Source organism: Pistacia vera, unplaced genomic scaffold (assembly GCF_008641045.1).
Source record: "Pistacia vera cultivar Batoury unplaced genomic scaffold, PisVer_v2 Contig81, whole genome shotgun sequence".
NCBI classification, from domain to species: Eukaryota; Viridiplantae; Streptophyta; class Magnoliopsida; order Sapindales; family Anacardiaceae; genus Pistacia; species Pistacia vera.
In genome coordinates this window covers 103,547-128,342 of record NW_022196679.1, presented here as the reverse complement: position 1 = coordinate 128,342, position 24,796 = coordinate 103,547, and the positions used below count along the sequence as shown (strand labels likewise).

The window sequence follows — 24,796 nt, the reverse complement described above, 5'->3', positions numbered from 1 at the left end:
GATACGGCAGTTGTTAATTGATTAACTATAATGTGTAGGTGGAAGCATTATAAATTTTGAATAGGGAGAAAAGTATACCCTGCATATTAATTTATTGTTTTTGTCTTTATTACATTTTTTAATCATTTCTCTTAATCATTATGTTTATTGACAAAAGGATTCCATCTATTTCTGCCAACTCAATTTGCTAAAAATATACATAATTTCATAATTCCTGAAGTTTTGACTATATTTTCTCGTATTACAGAAATAGTTTCACCAACGGATTCTTGTTGATTCGCTTAAAATGGTCGATCCTATTCGTAAATGTTGAAAGAATAAAAAAATCATATAATTTCAAAGAAGTAATCTAAATCTCAGCTATCAATTAAGCAACGTTTCTGGTTCGTTTTGAGCAATTGCAATGGTTGCTACCATCAACAACGTGATATTTTCTTCTGTTCTTGCGCTCGGTGCTCTCTTTCTTCTTGTTCCTACTGTTTCATGCAATGCAAAGCTTCTTGAGAAATGTGGGATCAATACAATTTATCAACTTGGAGATTCAACATCAGACACAGGCAATCTCATTCGCGAGAACCCTCAAGCTGGGTGTTCTCGCCTTCCCTATGGACAATATTTTTTCAAGAATGCCACTGGTAGATGTTCAGATGGGTTACTAATAATCGACTTTTTCAGTGAGAAATCCATTCTCTTCATCTTCTTTGTTAGCTAGACTCTGTATTTATACCATTGAATTCTTTGTAACTTATATCTTAAGCTTTGATGAAATGGTGACATTACTTTTTCCTACTTTCACAGCAAAATCAGCTGGTGTTCCCTTTCTTGAAGCCTACTTGAATCCGAATCCACACACTCGCTATAACGGATTGAATTTTGCGGTCGCTGGCGCTACTGCTTTGCCTGCGCACGTTTTAGCAGAAAGAAATATTCCATCCCCAGTAACCAATAGTTCTTTGAGTAAACAACTTGACTGGATGTTCACCTATTTCAACAAAACAGTATGCAACAATACAGGTTAGTGCTTCATCCTAAATCCTGCTTTAATTAAGACAAGATTTACATCAAACACATAGGTACTGATTCTCAAATCCAAAGTTTCCGGGCCTGTTTATAGATGTCAATAAAAAACGCAAAACAAAATTGTGCAAATTTTACAAAAAAATTGAACTTTTTATTGTTTATCAACAGTAGTAAATTGTTAACTGCATATGTGTTTGAATCTTTGATAGGCTATTTGAAGAGAGTTAACCAGACTCTCTTTGTGGTTGGGGAGATTGGAGGAAATGACTATACCTATGCACTGTTTAGCGGCAAAGCTCTTGAGGAGGTAACGGCTTTGGTACGAGATGTTGTCCAAGCCATCAAGGAAGCTATTAAAGTGAGTTTGTTTATTAGTTAATTTATCGCTTATTAAAGTTCAATTTCTGTTAATTAATTCCTGGGTTTGGTTGCAGAGAATTATTGGTTATGGAGCTAGAAGAATTGTTGCTCCTGGACACTTTCCAATAGGATGCTTGCCGATCTATTTGACACAATTTCAGACCAATGATTCTTCTGCTTACGATGAGTTTCACTGCCTGAAGGAGTTGAATAACCTGGCAATTTATCACAACCAGCATCTTCAACAAGCCCTCATAGAATTAATAAAAGAACACCCAAATGTAACAATAGCATATGGTGATTATTATAAGGCATACATGTGGACTCTGCAAAACGCTCATTCGCTAGGTCAGTCTCTTTGCATCTTGCCTCATAAATTTAAAAGAGATATTATGCACACCATATGTAGGTATTGGAGATTCTCTTGTGATCTAGTAAGGGATAACATTAAACATAGGATTCAATAAATATCGAGTGTCAAACTGAAACTGGCAGCACACTCATAAGATAAGCTTTTCATGTCACGGGATAGTAATTATAGATGAAATTTCTGAGGTGGACATAAAATCTGAGTACTTGAATTCTTCCTAAAATTTGATATTATAGATGGATCCAGCGTGCATTTTCTAAGGCTTCTTTATTGTTTATATGTAAAACAGGTTTCGATGCCACAATGGTGCAAAAAGCTTGTTGCGGCATTGGTGGGGAGTATGATTTCACTCTCACAAAGATGTGTGGAACTCCAGGCGTACCAGTTTGTGGAAATCCCTTTGAACGCATCAGCTGGGACGGAATTCATTTGACCCACAAGGCCTATGATCAAATGGCATCTTGGGTCATCCGCGACATCCTCCCAAAGTTTCAATGTAGTATTGCTTGAACATTAGCACTCAAAACAAAGTGACTCTGATTAATAAAATATTACTTCATCAGATCTATGACCAAGCCGTTCGTAAAAGAGAATGACCAGTCAGTTTTGTCGTGTAAATTATAAGTTTAATAAGTATATTCTGACAATCATTTAAGTATTAATAACATTGTTAACATTTTTCTACGTTAAAATGATGTTTGAATCATATAATGTTTTTTTATCTTAATAATAAAATTACCGGAAAGAAAGATAATATTGTAGATTATCCGATTGAAATTATTATTATACTTGATTCAATTGGGATGTATTAATAATTAATATGTTTGATTGATAGTAATAACAAATGTCTTGAAATAATCTTTTACTAGAATGCCCTTTAGATGATTACTAGATGTAAATAATTAAGGGTTTGTTTGTTTTATTATTTCAAACCTTATTCTCTATCCTATTCCCAAAATACTTGTTTGTTTAATTATTTGGGAAATACTATTATTTTTTATATACTTAAGTTTATTAACTTAATTAAACACCCCCATAAAAAAATTTAAAAATTAACAAAAACAACTCCACCCACCCATAGTTGCTAGATTCCGACAACCACCGTCAGCGGTGGTCGGAATCTGTCACAATGGCCTAAAAACGACCGAAAATGGTCGTTTATTTGCCGATTTGGCCGAATCTGGCATGGTGGATATGGCCAGAAAAGTCCAGATCAACACACCACCAGCCAGATTCGACCAGTCTGAGTCGTAACAGCAGATTCCGACCAGATTACGACGGTGGTGGCCGGAATCTGGCACTGTGGTGATGGGGGTGTTTTTGTCATTTTATAAATTGAGTGTTTTGTAATTATTAACAAAGCCAAGGATATTTTTGTCCACATTGTCCACTGTTTTGGTGCAAAATTGGACAGAAATTTGGATTACCGAAATAATATTTTAATACCACCCTCCCCCCAGGTAATATTATTCCCAGTGATTTATCCCCTTTTTCGCACTATTTGTCATCTTATTTTTCGGTAATATTTTTGTACAAAAATGTCAAACACGATAATCTACTCAATTAAACAAATATTACCCTTGTTAATAAATTTCAACCCAATCCCCTAACTGATTATACATTTAAACATGTTTATATTCATACTGTATATAACAAGCCATTAATATTGTAGTTTGTCTATTTGAGCATTGGATTCTACACCTCTTGTTGTTCCTCCTCCTTCATGCAATGCACATGATCTTCTTAAGAGTTGTGGGTTTGATACTATTAGCTGACTGTTTGCAGAACAATCAGCCAGTTTCCTTTTTTATTTTTTGGCCTGCTTGAACCCGAAAGCATCATACACTGCTCGTGATATGAATGCACTGACATTTGCGGTTGCTATTAATAGATCACATCACCTGGGTTGGTAAATATTCGGTGAATAATTTATTTAAATTGAGCTAGATATTGTACGTTCCATTCTCACATGTTTCAGAAACCAACAACAAAACCCCCGGAAACTACATAATTTCATCACTTGGAGGATATGGTTATTAGTTTTTGAAACCTCCTGTTGAAGTTGACGATCAATGTATATTTTATCATGTTACACAAAGAGTTTGAATAAAGCGTTCAGGTTGAAATGCTTGAAATGGTGGATTCATAGTCGAACAATATATCTTTCGCCTATAAATTAAGCAATATTTCTAGTTTGTTTTGAGCAATAATGGCTGCTACCATCAATAACAAGATTTTTTCTCACATATTAATTTATTGTTTTTGTCTTTATTACATTTTTTAATCATTTCTCTTAATCATTATGTTTATTGACAAAAGGATTCCATCTATTTCTGCCAACTCAATTTGCTAAAAATATACATAATTTCATAATTCCTGAAGTTTTGACTATATTTTCTCGTATTACAGAAATAGTTTCACCAACGGATTCTTGTTGATTCGCTTAAAATGGTCGATCCTATTCGTAAATGTTGAAAGAATAAAAAAATCATATAATTTCAAAGAAGTAATCTAAATCTCAGCTATCAATTAAGCAACGTTTCTGGTTCGTTTTGAGCAATTGCAATGGTTGCTACCATCAACAACGTGATATTTTCTTCTGTTCTTGCGCTCGGTGCTCTCTTTCTTCTTGTTCCTACTGTTTCATGCAATGCAAAGCTTCTTGAGAAATGTGGGATCAATACAATTTATCAACTTGGAGATTCAACATCAGACACAGGCAATCTCATTCGCGAGAACCCTCAAGCTGGGTGTTCTCGCCTTCCCTATGGACAATATTTTTTCAAGAATGCCACTGGTAGATGTTCAGATGGGTTACTAATAATCGACTTTTTCAGTGAGAAATCCATTCTCTTCATCTTCTTTGTTAGCTAGACTCTGTATTTATACCATTGAATTCTTTGTAACTTATATCTTAAGCTTTGATGAAATGGTGACATTACTTTTTCCTACTTTCACAGCAAAATCAGCTGGTGTTCCCTTTCTTGAAGCCTACTTGAATCCGAATCCACACACTCGCTATAACGGATTGAATTTTGCGGTCGCTGGCGCTACTGCTTTGCCTGCGCACGTTTTAGCAGAAAGAAATATTCCATCCCCAGTAACCAATAGTTCTTTGAGTAAACAACTTGACTGGATGTTCACCTATTTCAACAAAACAGTATGCAACAATACAGGTTAGTGCTTCATCCTAAATCCTGCTTTAATTAAGACAAGATTTACATCAAACACATAGGTACTGATTCTCAAATCCAAAGTTTCCGGGCCTGTTTATAGATGTCAATAAAAAACGCAAAACAAAATTGTGCAAATTTTACAAAAAAATTGAACTTTTTATTGTTTATCAACAGTAGTAAATTGTTAACTGCATATGTGTTTGAATCTTTGATAGGCTATTTGAAGAGAGTTAACCAGACTCTCTTTGTGGTTGGGGAGATTGGAGGAAATGACTATACCTATGCACTGTTTAGCGGCAAAGCTCTTGAGGAGGTAACGGCTTTGGTACGAGATGTTGTCCAAGCCATCAAGGAAGCTATTAAAGTGAGTTTGTTTATTAGTTAATTTATCGCTTATTAAAGTTCAATTTCTGTTAATTAATTCCTGGGTTTGGTTGCAGAGAATTATTGGTTATGGAGCTAGAAGAATTGTTGCTCCTGGACACTTTCCAATAGGATGCTTGCCGATCTATTTGACACAATTTCAGACCAATGATTCTTCTGCTTACGATGAGTTTCACTGCCTGAAGGAGTTGAATAACCTGGCAATTTATCACAACCAGCATCTTCAACAAGCCCTCATAGAATTAATAAAAGAACACCCAAATGTAACAATAGCATATGGTGATTATTATAAGGCATACATGTGGACTCTGCAAAACGCTCATTCGCTAGGTCAGTCTCTTTGCATCTTGCCTCATAAATTTAAAAGAGATATTATGCACACCATATGTAGGTATTGGAGATTCTCTTGTGATCTAGTAAGGGATAACATTAAACATAGGATTCAATAAATATCGAGTGTCAAACTGAAACTGGCAGCACACTCATAAGATAAGCTTTTCATGTCACGGGATAGTAATTATAGATGAAATTTCTGAGGTGGACATAAAATCTGAGTACTTGAATTCTTCCTAAAATTTGATATTATAGATGGATCCAGCGTGCATTTTCTAAGGCTTCTTTATTGTTTATATGTAAAACAGGTTTCGATGCCACAATGGTGCAAAAAGCTTGTTGCGGCATTGGTGGGGAGTATGATTTCACTCTCACAAAGATGTGTGGAACTCCAGGCGTACCAGTTTGTGGAAATCCCTTTGAACGCATCAGCTGGGACGGAATTCATTTGACCCACAAGGCCTATGATCAAATGGCATCTTGGGTCATCCGCTACATCCTCCCAAAGTTTCAATGTAGTATTGCTTGAACATGAGCACTCAAAATAAAGTGACTCTGATTAATAAAATATTACTTCATCAGATCTATGACCAAGCCGTTCGTAGAAGAGAATGACCAGTCAGTTTTGTCGTGTAAATTATAAGTTTAATATATATATTCTGACAATCATTTAAGTATTAATATTACATCATATAATATTTTTTTTTATCTTAATATTAAGATTACCAAAAAGAAAGATAACATTGTAGATTATTGGGTTTAAATTATTATTGTATTTGGTTCAATTAGGATGTATTAATAATTAATGTGTTTGGTTGATAATAATAACAAATGTCCTGAAATACTTTTTTATTAGAATACCTTTTAGATGATTACTAGATGTAAATAATTAAGGGCTTGTTTGCTTTATTATTTAAAAACCTATTCTATATTCTATTCCCAAAATACTTGTTTGTTTAATTATTTGAGAAATACTATTCTATTTTTTAATTACTTTTAGACTTTTTAAGTTTATTAACTTAATTAAACATCCCTAGAAAAAAGTTTAAAAATTAACAAAAACAACCCCACCCACCCATAGTTGCCAGATTCCGGCAACCACCATCAGCGGTGGCCGGAATCTGTCACAATGGCCTAAAAACGACCGGAAATGGCCGTTTATTCGTCGATCTGGTCGAATCTGACCTTTTCGACAAGATCAGTGGTGGATCTGGCCGGAAAAAGCCAGATCGACACACCACCGGCCAGATTCAACCAGTCTGAGTCGTAACGGTAGATTCTGACTAGATTCCGGCGGTGGTAGTCAGAATCTGGCACTGTGGTAATGGGGTATTTTTGTCATTTTACAAATTTGGTGTTTTGTAATTATTAACAAAGCCAAGGATATTTTCATCCACATTGTCCACTATTTTAGGGCAAAATTAGACAGAAATTTGGATTACCGAAATAATATTTTAATACCACCCTCCCCCCAGGTAATATTATTCCCGATGATTTACCCCCTTTTTGGCACTATTTGTTATCTTATTTTCCGATAATGTTTTTGTACAAAAATGCCAAACACGATAATCTAATCTGCTCAATTAAACAAATATTACCCTTGTTAATAAATTTCAACCCAATCCAAATGGGCCTAACTGATTATACATTTAAACATGTTTATATTCATACTGTATATAAATATAACAAGCGATTAATATTGTAGTTTGTCTATTTGAGCATTGGATTCTACACCTCTTGTTGTTCCTCCTCCTTCATGCAATGCACATGATCTTCTTAAGAGTTGTGGGTTTGATACTATTAGCCGACTGTTTGCAGAACAATCAGCCGGTTTCCTTTTTTATTTTTTGGCCTGCTTGAACCCGAAAGCATCATACACTGCTCGTGATAATGAATGCACTGACATTTGCGGTTGCTATTAATAGATCACATCACCTGGGTTGGTATATATTCGGTGAATAATTTATTTAAATTGAGCTAGATATTGTACGTTCCATTCTCACATGTTTCAGAAACTACATAATTTCATCACTTGGAGGATATGGTTATTAGTTTTTGAAACCTCCTGTTGGCTGTTGAAGTTGACGATCAATGTATATATTTTATCATGTTACACAAAGAGTTTGAATAAAGCGTTCTGGTTGAAATGCTTGAAATGGTGGATTCATATTCGAACAATATATCTTTCGCCTATAAATTAAGCAATATTTCTAGTTTGTTTTGAGCAATAATGGCTGCTACCATCAATAACAAGATTTTTTCTTCGGTTCTTGCGCTCGGTGTTCTCTTCCTTTTTGTTCGTCCTGCTTCATGCTATGAATATCTGCTTGAGAAATGTGGGATCAATACAATTTACCAACTTGGAGATTCGATATCAGACACAGGCAATCTCATTCGCGAGAAACCTCAAATTGCGTGTTCTCGCCTTCCCTATGGACAATACTTCTTCAGGAATGCAACCGGTAGATGCTCTGACGGTTTACTCATAATCGACTTTTTCAGTAAGAAATCTATTCGGTTCTTCTTCTTTGTTAGTTTAACTTTAACACATATGTTCACAGTCGCATTCTTTGCAGCTGGCTATACCTTAAGTTTTTTCATCAAACTTTTGCAGCAATATCAGCGGCTCTTCCCTTTCTCGAACCCTACTTGAATCCGAATCCACACACTCGCGATAGCGGATTGAATTTCGCGGTTGCAGGCGCTACTGCTTTACCCGCACACATTTTAGCAGAAAAAAGTGTTTCATCCCCAGTAACCAACAGTTCTCTTGATAAACAACTTGACTGGATGTTCACTTATTTCAATGGATCAGTATGCAACACTGCAGGTCAGTGCCTCGGACTCAAAGCCGCCTTAATAACAGATAAATGCAGAAGTTCTTATTAGAAAAGACTGCATATATATTTTACTTGTATGTTTGAATCTTTGATAGACTGTTCGAAGAAACTTAACAAGACTCTCTTCATGGTTGGGGAGATTGGAGGAAATGACTATAACTATGCACTGTTTAGAGGCAGATCTCCCGAGGAGGTAACGCTTTTGGTGCCCGATGTTGTCCAAGCCATCAAGGAAGCTGTAACAGTAAGTTCCTTATTCTTAATCACTTACTTCCCAATTATTAGAGTTGAATTTCTTCGTTAATTCTGAGTTTTGGATGCAGAGAGTTATTGGGTACGGTGCTAGAAGAATTGTTGTTCCTGGAAACTTTCCAATAGGATGTTTACCGAGCTATTTGACACTATTTCAGACCACTGATACTGCAGCTTATGATGAGTTTCACTGCGTGAAGGAGTTGAATAACTTGGCAATTTATCACAATCAGCATCTTCAACAGGCCCTTGAAGAATTAACAAAAGAACACCCTAATGTGGCCATAGTATATGGTGATTATTACAATGCATACATGTGGATTCTGCAAAATGTTCATTCGCTTGGTGAGTTTTTGTATCTTGCATCATGGAACCAGAACATCTGCAGGAGAGATTAACTGATATCGTAAAATTATCTTAGTTAAGTTACTTTATTGTTTATGTATATAAACAGGTTTTGATGCCACATCGGTGCAAAAAGCTTGTTGCGGCGTTGGTGGAGAGTATGATTTTACTGTTTCAAAGATGTGTGGAACTCCAGGCGTACCAGTTTGTGCAAATCCTCTTGAACGCATCAGCTGGGATGGAATTCATTCGACCCACAAGGCCAATTACCTCATGGCATCTTGGATCATCCAAGACATCCTCCCAAAGTTTCAGTGTTGTTCTTCTTGAACATTTGCATCCAAACAAAGTGATTCAATAAATATAAATTTATTATATATAAGAGAAGGATGTTCAGAGAAGAGAATGATCGGTCTATTTTAACATCTAAGCTAGTACATCTGTTGCAACTTATGATGCTTTATAAAGTATGCAATCAGTTCTAGTCTAGTGTACAACTGCTAATTTCCAAAATTAATTATGTATCTCTAAGGTTGACTTCAATTACAAGGACTTATTAGTTGGGAAACCATATACATAATCAGTATGAACGATATTTCGTGTAAGCAAAACTTATATTTATAGAAAAGCAATAGGTAAGGTTGAAACTTGAAAGGGTATGGCTCAGTTTCCGGAAGATTTTCTGCTTATCGAAGGTGATGAATTGAAAATTTCCTGACCAAGCTCTTTGATCTTGTTAAGTAGAAGCATTTGTTCAGTCTCAAGCTGTGCCATGTATTCTTCTTGTGTATCTTCAAGAGTTTCCAGCTCACTCAAAGCAGTTGAAAGTCCTTCAATATTGCTATCGTCAATCATAGATTGAAATTTGTTTATCATCTGTTTCATCTGATAAGAATTCATAAAACAACATGTCAGAATCAAAGTAGTCAAGTTGTGCAAAAACCTGTGTTATTTTCCTAACACAAACATGACAATGAACAGACAGAAAGAATGAAAGCAAGTTAAACATTGAAGATGGATAAAATTTTCGGAATAGTTCAGAATAGACTTCACATTTCCGGATAGATTTCACACATGAAAAATCAGAAAGAGATGGAACAAGAATAAGGTAAACCACTTAGCTTAAAATGAGTATTCCAATATATCTTCAGCTCTCTCTCTCTCCTTATTTTATAAATTTTAAGTTGTTTTTTCATTTTAATTTTAATAAAATGAGGTAAAGCCATGCCACAAATATCATGTTGTCTGTAACAAGCAATTAATTTAATTGAAGATGCAAATAACAAAAAGCCTTGGAAATCATGGTCTTACCTGGCCAGAAATTTGGTGTGATTTAATTAGAGATGGCTCAGAATCCGAACTGGGTCTCTTCTGTAGTTCGGGAATTCTTCTTGTTATTTGAACGTGGATCTCTCCCCTTTTCACTCCTTGGAGGGGTATCCACTTGTCAGCCATTTCATTAGGAGGCAATCTCTGATATTCTACAACACAATCACCTATACTTGATGTGGGTAGTAAAGCGTTGTGGTCTTTCACATGCAGCAGCAGGGGACTACCATCATCCAGAAACTCTAAGGTCTGATTCCATTGAGGATTTAGAGTTCTATCGATCACCTAGAAGACAACCGGTGATAGGCCAGATTAGTAATTGAATTAGCATAAATAGCAGAAAACTTCAGGTTGTTAACTACTGGAAAAAAAAAAAAAAAAAATAACCATTCTTTTGCAGAAAAATAGAGTATGTCTCCAAAATTTTCTATAAAAAAAAAAAAAAATGCCAAACCATTGAAAGACAATAGTGTTCTTTCACCACTAACAAGAGGTTCATGTTGACCATCTTATACATGGGATAGGGGAAGAAGAAAAAGGCCAGTTACAAGTTCCTACAGTTAATATTAGAAACAGATAAGATAAGAAACTGAGAAAACAAATTATCAGTTATTTCCATATCCTCTTTCCACAATGCTAGAAGTGCTATGTTGTCAAGACAGGAAGAAAAAGTTATTGATGCAAAATTTAACTCTACAGACCTGAAAGTTTAAGTTGAAAACATCAATTTTGTAAAAATAAAAAATGAGGTTTCCCAGACCTTTGTTCTCTTCTTTAGGTCTCCATACTGCACTCTCACGTATGGATCACTTGTCCCCCTGAGATCCGCAGCAATAAGGTCTCTCCCTTCAACAATAACAAGTTCAATCCAACCATAGACTGGGCTCGCATTTGAACCCTGAAAATAGTCCAGGGAAAATAAAGAGAAAAGAGTATTAGAACTGTCACTCTTGCACTGAAAGGTTGTTCACAACCTGCACATACACATTGGGGATATCGGTCCTGTTAAACAATAACTATACATGAACATATTCCTTAAAGCTAACATAAGATTCAAAATCTGCATTTATATTGGCCCTGACCCCTGCCAATGTCAACCTGAAATCAACCATGCCGAGCTAAAAATCAAGCACAAAATCATCAAACCATAGACAAGTGCATCAACACCTGTTCCATCTATTGTAGAATATATGGATGAGGAAACTTAAACCTGAACTTTAAAAGCCGTCAAAAGCTTTTATTTCTCTATATTTCCTGTTTGAATAATTATAATTTTTGCTTTTCGGGAAGCATTCAAAAGTTTATTTAATTCACAATAAGGAAAGCATACCCTTGATCCTTCAGAATCATCAACCCTCACTGCTTCTATTTGAAGCCTAAGTTCTCCTGAATTGACTTTTTCAAGGGGTACCCATATATCTCTGATTGACCCTTCTACAAGTCCTTCCAAATTTACCCGAGCACTACCAATGTTATCATCTCCAAAGATTTCTTCGCTGTAGCATTTTATCTTAAGGTATTCACCACCTCCTATCTCATCAAGTTCAAATTTCTGATTCCAGGTAGGACTGAAACCATGTGCAGTCCTTGTTCTTTGGAGAATCTGAAAAAAAAAAAAAAATTAAAATTATAGACAGAGTAGAGCATGAGTGATCATAATAATACAGATTGAACATGTAGGAATTTGTAACCTTGCTATACCACAACATTATCATGGAAAGAGAACCTGACCTTTCCATATTGCAATTTGACATATGGATCACACTTTCCGGATTTGTCTTTCGGTATAAGATCCTTTCCTTCTGCAACAGTTACATTAATTTTCCTTCCAGTTCTTGAAAGAAAATTTGATGAACCATTTAGCGATTGTTGCGAGCCACTACGAAAATTGGTCAAGCTATGTGAACCATCTGAAAATTGCCACTCCTTCAACACAAGCCTCACTGTCAACTGCCAAATGCATTTAAACAAGAAAACTATTAAGTTATGTTCAGGTATCTTTGCCTGATGCATACTGGATGAGTGGTCACCTTAATTTTATCCTAAACCAAATGAAAGTTTACAGGAATTTCAACGCAATTCAATATTCAACATTTGAAACCAAACTTTGGTCCAAAATAAGCAGGTGGAACACGAAAATAGTTGTAGAAGCAAACAGAAGTATTTCCCATTGTCTCAGACAACCAGTCAATAATGCCTAATTTGATTAACTAGTGATTTATTCATTCATGCCCTACTTTACCACCAAGATGACAGCAAACAGAGGAATCTTGGTGCCAATTACTACTTGCAATGAAATTCTGAGAACAATACCTCCCCTGAATTGACCCCCTCAAAAGGAACAGTCATTTCAACTTCTTTTCCACAAAATTCAGCATGCTTGGCTATTAAACCAGAGTCAGGCCCTATAGCCCAAAAGGTTGTGGAATCATCTGCATCATACTTGACCTGCCAAAGAAAAAAAAAATATGACTTAGTTGATGGTAAAGCAGATGATATAACTCCTACTATGCATAGAACTTATTCTGAAAGCAAGCTAGATTGTTTTGAAGAGATTAAATGTGTATTAGTTTACAACGTGATCTTCTTGCTATTGCCTATGATGTATGTTATTTCTTAATGTTGATAGATTTTAACATATCGTAAGGAAAAACAGCTACTATATATATAGTAATGCACAAAAAAAAAAAAAAAAAAATATGACCTAATTTATCTTATACATAAACCATGCTACAGTGAAACTTTAATTTCACTCTAAGAAACCAGCTAAGTCACAGATCAAAGTGCCATGAGCCATGCATTTATCCTTAGAGAGGAAACTAACATATCAACATAGTACCTTGACTTCACAACTTGCTAGATAACCATACTGGACACTGTAGGGCGTGAATTGATAAAGGTGGAACCGCAGAATTCCTGTTTCTTCATGTAAAACCATATTAAATGTTGAATCCCATCTGGGATCTGAGCCTGGTCTGACATTTGTTCTCCTGGTTAACTCTTCAAGTTCAATCTCCACAAACGTCTGCAAATCTTTATCATCGTTGCGCTCTTCTAAACTACAGGCTACAGGAGATGTTTGCCTCCTTGATGGGCTTCCTCTTAAACTACTTCTAAAAAGTTTACTAGCAGAAACAACTTTCACATAAATGATACCACCAACAGCCTTTTTCCTCAAATCTACTGCTGGCAAAGAGAGACACCGGCGGCGAGGTTCAACCATCGTCTTAACTAAGGTTTCATTGAAAAGTTTAACCTGCATGAGGGAAAAGAAATTATTGCTAGCACAAAAATTTAGCATTTACTAGAAATTATAACTTAGCACTATAGTAAACCTGTGCGATGCATAACCCACCAACATATTGAAGACATAGTTTCTTTACCATCTATAAATTTAAGCTAAGCTGCTTGATCGCATAAGCCTTGGACCCATGCAAAAACAGCTCACTTTAGGACTTACAGACAAGATTTTACGATGAGATAATCCACGTTTAACTTATGACCTAATTAGTCATCCCAAGCACAACAAGGATTAAATTGTGACAAAGATAAGACTTTTAATCTACTTAAAATGCCTGAGGTTAAAATGTATGGATGCACTATGACCTCTTCCTCTAAGTCGATAAAGGTATAATTACAATTAACTTATTTATCAATAGCTTCAGTTAATTAATGAAGAAGGGAATAGAGAGATTGCAGGATAATATTGAAAATTCAAGGATATAAATTTAAAAGAGAGAAAATAACAAGAGTATATGCTCAGAAGGACCAATACTTTTATAGCCAAGAAATGAAGAGTTTTCAAAGCAAAAGGAACAATGATTGACAATATTTAATTAGTTTTAAGTGGAAATAGCCAGTTTAACTGCCAGTTGACATTAATAGTAAATTGAGGGGAACACACCAGAGGAATGTCATATCATACTGCTCCCTCCATCTCTATTCTAAACAAAAATACATAAAAAGCTATGACCACCAAACTTGTAATACTGTATTTGTCGATATTTTAGTGCAATATTATTGCATTTGAAAAGGATAAACTTAATAGAAACCTTCAACGAGGTGGGGAACATTTGAAAGCCAATGAGACTAGAAACTATAGATAGAATACAGCAAGATGAGGGAAAGGTATGTATTGCATAAACAGCGTAATTTCTTGAGATTCTTTCTTTTACTATGAGAATTTATGTGTAATTACATCAAGTACAGATTTTGCGTGCCCTAGATATCATCAAAGTAGGAGCTTTTCCACAATTGTCCTAAAACTAGTTTCTGTTGTACAACAGGCAGCAAACCAGCACCAAATTTTCCAGGACATGAAGCAAATTAACTTGCTTAACTTTTTACAGTGGAAATCATAGAGATAAGTTAAATTAAAATGCAGAACATTTAAGGTAAAGACAATTTCATATTTCCATATATCTGGATTCGAATATAAACAGTTAAAAAACAAACCAGCCAAGATGAAACACCAGGCAGCTCCGTGGCAGGTAGAGATTGGCTTCCACCACTTCCAAATGCAACTCCTATTCTCACTTCAGGTACAGATACAAAGGAATACAAAACTGCTCTCCCTTCCAGAATTGGCATCAATAGAAGCTGTAAAATGTGAACTAGGGAATTAATTTTGCCAACAATCAATACTATCAAAATTTCAAGATGCAGAAACATCAGATCAAAGGCATTAACCCAGGATTGAAATTTTCATAATGCACAAAGCATCAACACGACTAAAGACAAGAACAGAGAATAAAAGATGCAGCAAAGTGTGGTCCTTCAATGTCAACAATGATTCATGTAAAATAGAACCATAAACAATCTAAATCAATAAAAGAAAATGTTTTTTCAGTCAATTAAATTTTGCATGGAAGTTTATTCAAAATCTAAATCGCTCCAAGGTCATTTCCACTTAATCATAAACAAAATAATTATTATGTTTCAATTCCCGAAACGAAACCTGGGAAACAAGCAACAGAGGCTGACAAATTTAAATTCCTGCTCCATTGCTATAGTTAAGTAAAAAGTGCAATACATAAGGTTTACAATCTCTAATTTTATGACCAATAACATATAATCAAACAAAATAGTAAACTACATCAACTTTAACGAGTTAAATTCCTTTTTGACAGGGGCAAAAAAAAAAAAAATTAAAATAAAAGGAAGGAAAATAAGCATGACATACATCACCCTTAACGTGGAGGCTGTTGATAACAATTCTGGCAGTTCCAAGTAACGGCTTCGCCAACTTGGCAAGCAACAAGATGCTTAATTCATTGGTGTCCCAGTCAAAACCAATACGCATAACTTTCTGTCAATAGAACAACTGACGCCTTGTAAAAGTCTTGGAAAAATTTTACAACTTGAATGTTGAAAAGTAAACAATTATGCCAAAAAACTGAAGTAGCAAATACTACTAAAAATTAGCATCAAACTATACAAGTGTGAATTATTTAATTCTCTACTATCATTCCTCTCCATGCTACAGCAGACACCTCATAAATGTGTGACAGATCATGCTAACTCGTGATTGACCCTTCTACAAGTCCTTCCAAATTTACCCGAGCACTACCAATGTTATCATCTCCAAAGATTTCTTCGCTGTAGCATTTTATCTTAAGGTATTCACCACCTCCTATCTCATCAAGTTCAAATTTCTGATTCCAGGTAGGACTGAAACCATGTGCAGTCCTTGTTCTTTGGAGAATCTGAAAAAAAAAAAAAAATTAAAATTATAGACAGAGTAGAGCATGAGTGATCATAATAATACAGATTGAACATGTAGGAATTTGTAACCTTGCTATACCACAACATTATCATGGAAAGAGAACCTGACCTTTCCATATTGCAATTTGACATATGGATCACACTTTCCGGATTTGTCTTTCGGTATAAGATCCTTTCCTTCTGCAACAGTTACATTAATTTTCCTTCCAGTTCTTGAAAGAAAATTTGATGAACCATTTAGCGATTGTTGCGAGCCACTACGAAAATTGGTCAAGCTATGTGAACCATCTGAAAATTGCCACTCCTTCAACACAAGCCTCACTGTCAACTGCCAAATGCATTTAAACAAGAAAACTATTAAGTTATGTTCAGGTATCTTTGCCTGATGCATACTGGATGAGTGGTCACCTTAATTTTATCCTAAACCAAATGAAAGTTTACAGGAATTTCAACGCAATTCAATATTCAACATTTGAAACCAAACTTTGGTCCAAAATAAGCAGGTGGAACACGAAAATAGTTGTAGAAGCAAACAGAAGTATTTCCCATTGTCTCAGACAACCAGTCAACAATGCCTAATTTGATTAACTAGTGATTTATTCATTCATGCCCTACTTTACCACCAAGATGACAGCAAACAGAGGAATCTTGGTGCCAATTACTACTTGCAATGAAATTCTGAGAACAATACCTCCCCTGAATTGACCCCCTCAAAAGGAACAGTCATTTCAACTTCTTTTCCACAAAATTCAGCATGCTTGGCTATTAAACCAGAGTCAGGCCCTATAGCCCAAAAGGTTGTGGAATCATCTGCATCATACTTGACCTGCCAAAGAAAAAAAAAAATATGACTTAGTTGATGGTAAAGCAGATGATATAACTACTACTATGCATAGAAGTTATTCTGAAAGCAAGCTAGATTGTTTTGAAGAGATTAAATGTGTATTAGTTTACAACGTGATCTTCTTGCTATTGCCTATGAAGTATGTTATTTCTTAATGTTGATAGATTTTAACATATCGTAAGGAAAAACATCTACTATATATATAGTAACGCACAAAAAAAAAAAAAAAAAAATATGACCTAATTTATCTTATAAATAAACCATGCTACAGTGAAACTTTAATTTCACTCCAAGAAACCAGCTAAGTCACAGATCAAAGTGCCATGAGCCATGCATTTATCCTTAGAGAGGAAACTAACATATCAACATAGTACCTTGACTTCACAACTTGCTAGATAACCATACTGGACACTGTAGGGCGTGAATTGATAAAGGTGGAACCGCAGAATTCCTGTTTCTTCATGTAAAACCATATTAAATGTTGAATCCCATCTCGGATCTGAGCCTGGTCTGACATTTGTTCTCCTGGTTAACTCTTCAAGTTCAATCTCCACAAACGTCTGCAAATCTTTATCATCGTTGCGCTCTTCTAAACTACAGGCTACAGGAGATGTTTGCCTCCTTGATGGGCTTCCTCTTAAACTACTTCTAAAAAGTTTACTAGCAGAAACAACTTTCACATAAATGATACCACCAACAGCCTTTTTCCTCAAATCTACTGCTGGCAAAGAGAGACACCGGCGGCGAGGTTCAACCATAGTCTTAACTAAGGTTTCATTGAAAAGTTTAACCTGCATGAGGGAAAAGAAATTATTGCTAGCACAAAAATTTAGCATTTACTGGAAATTATAACTTAGCACTATAGTAAACCCATGCAATGCATAACCCACCAACATATTGAAGACATAGTTTCTTTACCATCTATAAATTTAAGCTAAGCTGCTTGATCGCATAAGCCTTGGACCCATGCAAAAACAGCTCACTTTAGGACTTACAGACAAGATTTTACGATGAGATAATCCACGTTTAACTTATGACCTAATTAGTCATCCCAAGCACAACAAGGATTAAATTGTGACAAAGATAAGACTTTTAATCTACTTAAAATGCCTGAGGTTAAAATGTATGGATGCACTATGACCTCTTCCTCTAAGTCGATAAAGGTATAATTACAATTAACTTATTTATCAATAGCTTCAGTTAATTAATGAAGAAGGGAATAGAGAGATTGCAGGATAATATTGAAAATTCAAGGATATAAATTTAAAAGAGAGAAAATAACAAGAGTATATGCTCAGAAGGACCAATACTTTTATAGCCAAGAAATGAAGAGTTTTCAAAGCAAAAGGAACAATGATTGACAATATTTAATTAGTTTTAAGTGGAAATAGCCAGTTTAACTGCCAGTTGACATTAATAGTAAATTGAGGGGAACACACAGGAGGAATGCCATATCATACTGCTCCCTCCATCTCTATTCTAAACAAAAATCAATAGAAAGCTATGACCACCAAACTTGTAATACTGTATTTGTCGATATTTTAGTGCAATATTATTGCATTTGAAAAGGATAAACTTAATAGAAACCTTCAACGAGGTGGGGAACATTTGAAAGCCAATGAGACTAGAAACGATAGATAGAATACAGCAAGATGAGGGAAAGGTATGTATTGCATAAACAGCGTAATTTCTTGAGATTCTTTCTTTTACTATAAGAATTTATGTGTCATTACATCAAGTACAGATTTTGCGTGCCCTAGATATCATCAAAGTAGGAGCTTTTCCACAATTGTTCTAAACTAGTTTCTGTTGTACAACAGGCAGCAAACCAGCACCAAATTTTCCAGAACATGAAGCAAATTAACTTGCTTAACTTTTTATAGTGGAAATCATAGAGATAAGTTAAATTAAAATACAGAACATTTAAGGTAAAGACAATTTCATATTTCCATATATCTGGATTCGAATATAAACAGTTAAAAAACGAACCAGCCAAGATGAAACACCAGGCAGCTCCGTGGCAGGTAGAGATTGGCTTCCACCACTTCCAAATGCAACTCCTATTCTCACTTCAGGTACAGATACAAAGGAATATAAAACTGCTCTCCCTTCCAGAATTGGCATCAATAGAAGCTGTAAAATGTGAACTAGGGAATTAATTTTGCCAACAATCAATACTATCAAAACTTCAAGATGCAGAAACATCAGATCAAAGGCATTAACCCAGGATTGAAATTTTCATAATGCACAAAGCATCAACACGACTAAAGACAAGAACAGAGAATAAAAGATGCAGCAAAGTGTGGTCCTTCAATGTCAACAATGATTCATGTAAAATAGAACCATAAACAATCTAAATCAATAAAAGAAAATGTTTTTTCAGTCAATTAAATTTTGCATGGAAGTTTATTCAAAATCTAAATCGCTCCAAGGTCATTTCCACTTAATCATAAACAAAATAATTATTATGTTTCAATTCCCGAAACGAAACCTGGGAAACAAGCAACAGAGGCTGACAAATTTAAATTCCTGCTCCATTGCTATAGTTAAGTAAAAAGTGCAATACATAAGGTTTACAATCTCTAATTTTATGACCAATAACATATAATCAAACAAAATAGTAAACTACATCAACTTTAACGAGTTAAATTCCTTTTTGACAGGGGCAAAAAAAAAAAAAATTAAAATAAAAGGAAGGAAAATAAGCATGACATACATCACCCTTAATGTGGAGGCTGTTGATAACAATTCTGGCAGTTCCAAGTAACGGCTTCGCCAACTTGGCAAGCAACAAGATGCTTAATTCATTGGTGTCCCAATCAAAACCAATACGCATAACTTTCTGTCAATAGAACAACTGACACCTTGTAAAAGTCTTGGAAAAATTTTACAACTTGAATGTTGAAAAGTAAACAATTATGCCAAAAAACTGAAGTAGCAAATACTACTAAAAATTAGCATCAAACTATACAAGTGTGAATTATTTAATTCTCTACTATCATTCCTCTCCATGCTACAGCAGACACCTCATAAATGTGTGACAGATCATGCTAACTCGCAATTATTAATTGCATAGCCTTACAGGAAACATATGGCATCAAAATAGTAGAGCAAAGTATGTTGCAGGTTTGAACAACTTGAATACCAGAGTAATATCCTGTGATCAGGAACAGAACTGAAGTATTCTATCCTCTCCTCACAGTTTCATTATTCATATATTATACTATCTATACTCCCTTTCAAAGAAGTAAATAAAGGAATAAATTAATGACATTTACACATCAACCAAATTAATATATTGGATTTCAAAGATCCATGTTTTAGATTGGTGATCCTTTTGTAGCACTTAGTAAATCAGGTTAATAAGATATAGCTAATCCTTTTGTAGCTTCATGATAAAAAGCCATAGCCATTCTCTAGTTTCAACATATTTTCTGCACACACATGGAAGAACATGCACCTTAAAGCTTATGTATATACATATCACCTTCCAAACTGTACCCAGAAACATAGAAAAAGAAAACTTAAATTTCAAGATCGTCCTATAAAATGAATATACTAGTACTTTACAAATTCTAAAAGTGAAACCAGAAACCAAACCTGATCACCTGAGGAAGACCAGTGAGTTCCATGAAGACCCAACAAAGGCGGAGTCGAACCTAGTGAGAACTCCTGCAATTCTATTTTTTCCTGCATGAATGATAATGTTCATCAATAAACATGCTTCATGCTGTTAGCATCAACTCAAACTTTCATAAAGGCATGTATCCTCATAAAAATTTGTCATGTTAGACATTGCAGACACGACAGCCCTGTCAACCCATGCTGACACTTGTACAGACAATTATAGAAAATTCACCTTCTTTTGGTTAAAATATGTGACACTTGAGGGTGCTACACAAATTATCATTAAACTTTAATTTACTTGCAAGCTTGATAGCAGTTTTCTATTTTTAAAATTCTTCTCCAAGCAAGTAAACAAACTCTCTTAATTCGGTACATATGTTAAATTTATAAATGCAGAAATGTTTCAAAATATGACAAGCTAGCCCATGTCTAGAGATTATTTATTACAAGTCATTTATTTAATAATTACAAAAAAGTAATAGGAAAATCACTTACTATAAGCCTTGATTTGCGGTGCTTTAGACGTTTCTGCATAAAAGAAGCTTTGGTTAGGAGAACTTTGATATATAATTAATAATTATAATTTCATCCTTTTGTGTGTTTCATCAAATTCTTCACAGAGAAACATGATCGAACTAAAGTAGATAAGTAAGAACTGAAAACTTCTTTAGTAATAAATGCTTGAGTTAATCATGATCCAGAAGAAAACATTTATTATGGAGGAACAAAGAGTATAAAGTTGTATGTCCTTCCAAATTGTTATGAAATGATTTCTCATAGTTATTTGTACTTCCTTGGCCTGTGAAATGCAATTGTCAGCGTTCATTTTTTAAGTCATACAATAAAGCAATTCTATTGGTCATCGTACAATACAAGAAGATATATTATAGACCAGACGGTGAATATTACTTTATTCTCATCCTCATCTAATGGTTTTATCTGCCTAGCATAATAACTTCTAGTATGGTAGAAAGAAGGCAAGTTAAAAATCGAGATCTTTTGATATTAATTAATAGTTGAGATCCAAGTGGAATATATTTAGACACAAAGTTATGTACATAAAACATGTTTCCATACTAGCATAAAGAATGGGCCCAATCTATGTTAATCTAGAAAAAAACACGTTGGTTCAAAGTTCTTGAAACAATCCAAATCTTGAAGATGCACCTACATGGGTAACTAAGTGACATATCTGTTATCAGACTGAACTCAGACGTATCCTATTATGTGAAAAATAGGGTCTTCCTGACGAACCAAAGATATAACTGAAAAGGGAGAAGTTAAAAAAAGGTCCACAGATATGCTAGCAAAACCATTTTAGCAAATTTAGATTCGTAAAAACACCAACTGAATCTGTTAAGAGATGCCAAAGAATCAGTGTGACTACATTTGTCATTATTCATTAGAATATACAAGTACTAGCAAACAAATAGTCATTGAGCAAAAGAAGCAGAATATATAAATATTTAGTATAAAGTTCAGAAAACAACTAACATGAACCACTATATTCTTACCTCAACCATGTGTGAGAACCTTGTTGAAAACTTTGGGTTCATGTAGTTGGGCCAAACTTCTATCAACAGTTTATTCAACCATTCACAGTGCTCCAGTGGTGTGATAGGCTGCATAAAATATGCCAAAAAAATTCCTCATTAAAAGAGAAAGTCAGAGAGTGAGAGAGAGGGAGGGAGAGAGAGAGGATATATTCAACACAAGAAACCTAAGATCTCACATAAACAGGAAAAAAAAAAGGGATAATATAGATTGAAAAGATACCGAGGTGTTCAATATGACTTGCTTCCACTTCTTATTCAAGTCTTCCACAAGTAACTGACGTTGATGGACCCCATACTGCAGGAAAATGAGATATATTTCATGTTATCACCAAGTATATCCTTAAAAGAATCAATTTATCTAGATTCAATAGAGACTACAACATATTTGCGTGCAAACACTCAATGCTAGTAGTAAGTAAAATGGATAAGAAGAATTAAATAAATAAAAGTGCAAAGGTAACAAAAGAAGAATATCTCAATAGGTTCATAGGCAATTAACCCCAATCTGCTACAAAGTAAGACCAATTTCCTAGCAAAGAAAAAGTGAAACAAATAAAATCCCAGTCATAATCCTTCAGTCTCACCTTAAATCCTCAATATCATTGATTTTGCTTTCCAGAAAGGAGAAGAATGATTTTCAAAACAACAGTATCACAAAGGCTTTACTGATGATACAAACACAATATCTAACCAAATTCTCATGTTATAAGATCTCATCATGAAGTTTGATACTCTTTTGAATAAGAGATATCCAATTAAGTTATCTGTTATGGAGTAGAAAGTGAACTAATAGGCTGATGTGCATAGCATAGCAGCCTAAAAGCATGGAAGCTAGTACAGAAAATTCTCAGAAAGCTAACCGAACAGAGTTGTTAAACAATTCACATGCAAGCCAACATCAATAACATAATTAAGAAGAACTCAAAAGCAAAATATGACTTGAGGGGAAATAATTGGAAGAAGGAAAAACAAATGGAGTGCCAGTATGTACTCTTAATAGCAATTCCTACCCCTATAGCAACCACATATCATTGAAAATTTCAAATTCACATACAAGTAAACCCAGAAACAAAAGAATTTTTTTAGAAAACATTGTTCATCTTCATTGAAGTATCTTCACTGTTTGGTTGCATCATCCATCTGCTTGATGGAAATAGGAACAAATTGAAATAAGGTGATCAAATAATTAAATTAATTTACAAGAAAAAAAAAAAACTAAATCCTTGTCATATTAGGAATGCAAAAAGGAGAAGGCACTATAACAAAACGCAGCACAAGAAAATAAAAAAAAATAAATTAGATTCAACTACCAAGTCAACAGCTATAGAGTAGCTAAAACTTAAGTACCATAATCCCAGCCACAAACTTTCATATTATCAATTATATACACATTAACATAAAAATCTTTATAATAACTAGCACTCAAAATATAAATTAAAATTCCCAAAAAAAAAAAAAAAGAAAAAAAGTGAAACTTCAGAGAGAAAAACAAAAGAAAAATGCATATAGCAATAGAACCAAAAAGAGAGAGAGAGAGAGAGAGAGAGACTAGCCTGCAAAGTAGCCCAGACAGCGATGACAAGAGGAACCCAATTGGAGAAAGAGAAGAACCATCTCTCAATGATCCAAAGAAGCAAAATCAAAGGAATTACAAAGGGAAGAAGAGGTTTTTCCTCCAACAAATGCTTCAAGAACTCCACAACTTCTTCAACATTGAAAGCAGCTCTCTTTTTTCTCTTACCCATTTCAGTTTACACCTTCAGCAATCACTTTCTTGCAAAAAAAAACTACAAATTCACATTCATGGCTCTCAACAATAACAACCCCCAGAAAAGAAATCTAAAAACTTGCACATGAGATCATAAAACGTTCCTTAAAAAGATTCTTCTTTCCTGAGAAAATGGTCATCGGTTACTTGGAAAGAAACTTGAAGGACGAAAGTAAAAGGGAAGTGGAAGAATTTGAAGAGAGTAATGGATTTGGAGAAGTCTAAAGTCAGCTCCGACAATAAAAAATACTAAAATTTAGTTAAGAACGAAGAGGAAAGTTAAAAGGCCGGTTTAATTGTCAGTATATTTTGTGGGAAGAGATTAATTTAAGATTTTTATTTAGGCCGAACGAGTTACACCTACCCAAAGTTTGTCATAAAAGCAAATTGGTACCCAAAAGGTTTAGAAATGACAAATAGATATTTTCTGTCATATTCAATTATGGATTTCTGTCTGCTAAAGGATAATATAGTAATTTCATCTAATTTTTTTAAATTTTAACTCTTTTTCTCCGTATCCGTTCTCTTCTATTCTCTTTTCCTTTATTTTTTCTCTTTCGCTTCCTCCTCTCTTTTTGGCCTCTCTTTTCTTGCATCTCTTTGTTTCCCTCTTTCTTCTTCTCTCTTGAATCAAACCAAAAAAAATTCAGCGGATCAAAGTCATAAAAATTATATCACAGCCACCAGAAACAAATTCGGCTGCTGCGATCTGTCTGGTTACAATGTGGAGGAGCACTAGATCGCATTGGCGGATTTATTGCTCTAGATCCGCCGCGACTTAGAGTGCCCACCACGATCTGGACCAGATCATGGCGGTTCAAGGCCAGATCGTGGCAGATCGGGTGAGTTCACAAAGTCATCGCATTCT

General features: G+C 34.7%; 4 protein-coding genes across 4 annotated transcripts; 3 read left to right on the top strand and 1 right to left on the bottom strand.

Annotated features, from left to right (window-relative positions):
- Positions 1 to 225: 225 nt before the first annotated feature.
- Positions 226 to 2,312, top strand: LOC116117459 (GDSL esterase/lipase At5g03980-like). Its single transcript, XM_031403483.1, has 5 exons — positions 226 to 674; positions 799 to 1,014; positions 1,230 to 1,378; positions 1,455 to 1,728; positions 2,040 to 2,312. Exons 1-5 carry the CDS (start codon positions 404 to 406, stop codon positions 2,258 to 2,260), a joined length of 1,131 nt encoding a protein of 376 aa, XP_031259343.1. The 5' UTR covers positions 226 to 403; the 3' UTR covers positions 2,261 to 2,312.
- A 1,825-nt stretch (positions 2,313 to 4,137) lies between these two features.
- On the top strand, positions 4,138 to 6,307 carry LOC116117456 (GDSL esterase/lipase At5g03980-like). Its single transcript, XM_031403480.1, has 5 exons — positions 4,138 to 4,586; positions 4,711 to 4,926; positions 5,142 to 5,290; positions 5,367 to 5,640; positions 5,952 to 6,307. The coding sequence occupies exons 1-5, from the start codon at positions 4,316 to 4,318 to the stop codon at positions 6,170 to 6,172; spliced, it is 1,131 nt and encodes a 376-aa protein (XP_031259340.1). The 5' UTR covers positions 4,138 to 4,315; the 3' UTR covers positions 6,173 to 6,307.
- Positions 6,308 to 7,725: 1,418 nt separating this feature from the next.
- LOC116117442 (acetylajmalan esterase-like) lies at positions 7,726 to 9,438 on the top strand. Its single transcript, XM_031403463.1, has 5 exons — positions 7,726 to 8,144; positions 8,258 to 8,473; positions 8,579 to 8,727; positions 8,807 to 9,080; positions 9,190 to 9,438. The coding sequence occupies exons 1-5, from the start codon at positions 7,874 to 7,876 to the stop codon at positions 9,408 to 9,410; spliced, it is 1,131 nt and encodes a 376-aa protein (XP_031259323.1). The 5' UTR covers positions 7,726 to 7,873; the 3' UTR covers positions 9,411 to 9,438.
- A 34-nt stretch (positions 9,439 to 9,472) lies between these two features.
- On the bottom strand, positions 9,473 to 24,193 carry LOC116117441 (extended synaptotagmin-1). Its single transcript, XM_031403462.1, has 14 exons — positions 23,714 to 24,193; positions 22,381 to 22,455; positions 22,119 to 22,226; positions 21,100 to 21,132; positions 20,578 to 20,667; positions 15,592 to 15,717; positions 14,865 to 15,008; positions 13,249 to 13,665; positions 12,723 to 12,857; positions 12,141 to 12,359; positions 11,740 to 12,012; positions 11,170 to 11,307; positions 10,392 to 10,694; positions 9,473 to 9,965 (listed from the first exon to the last, which is right to left on the bottom strand). Exons 1-14 carry the CDS (start codon positions 23,903 to 23,905, stop codon positions 9,744 to 9,746), a joined length of 2,475 nt encoding a protein of 824 aa, XP_031259322.1. The 5' UTR covers positions 23,906 to 24,193; the 3' UTR covers positions 9,473 to 9,743.
- Positions 24,194 to 24,796: the final 603 nt, after the last annotated feature.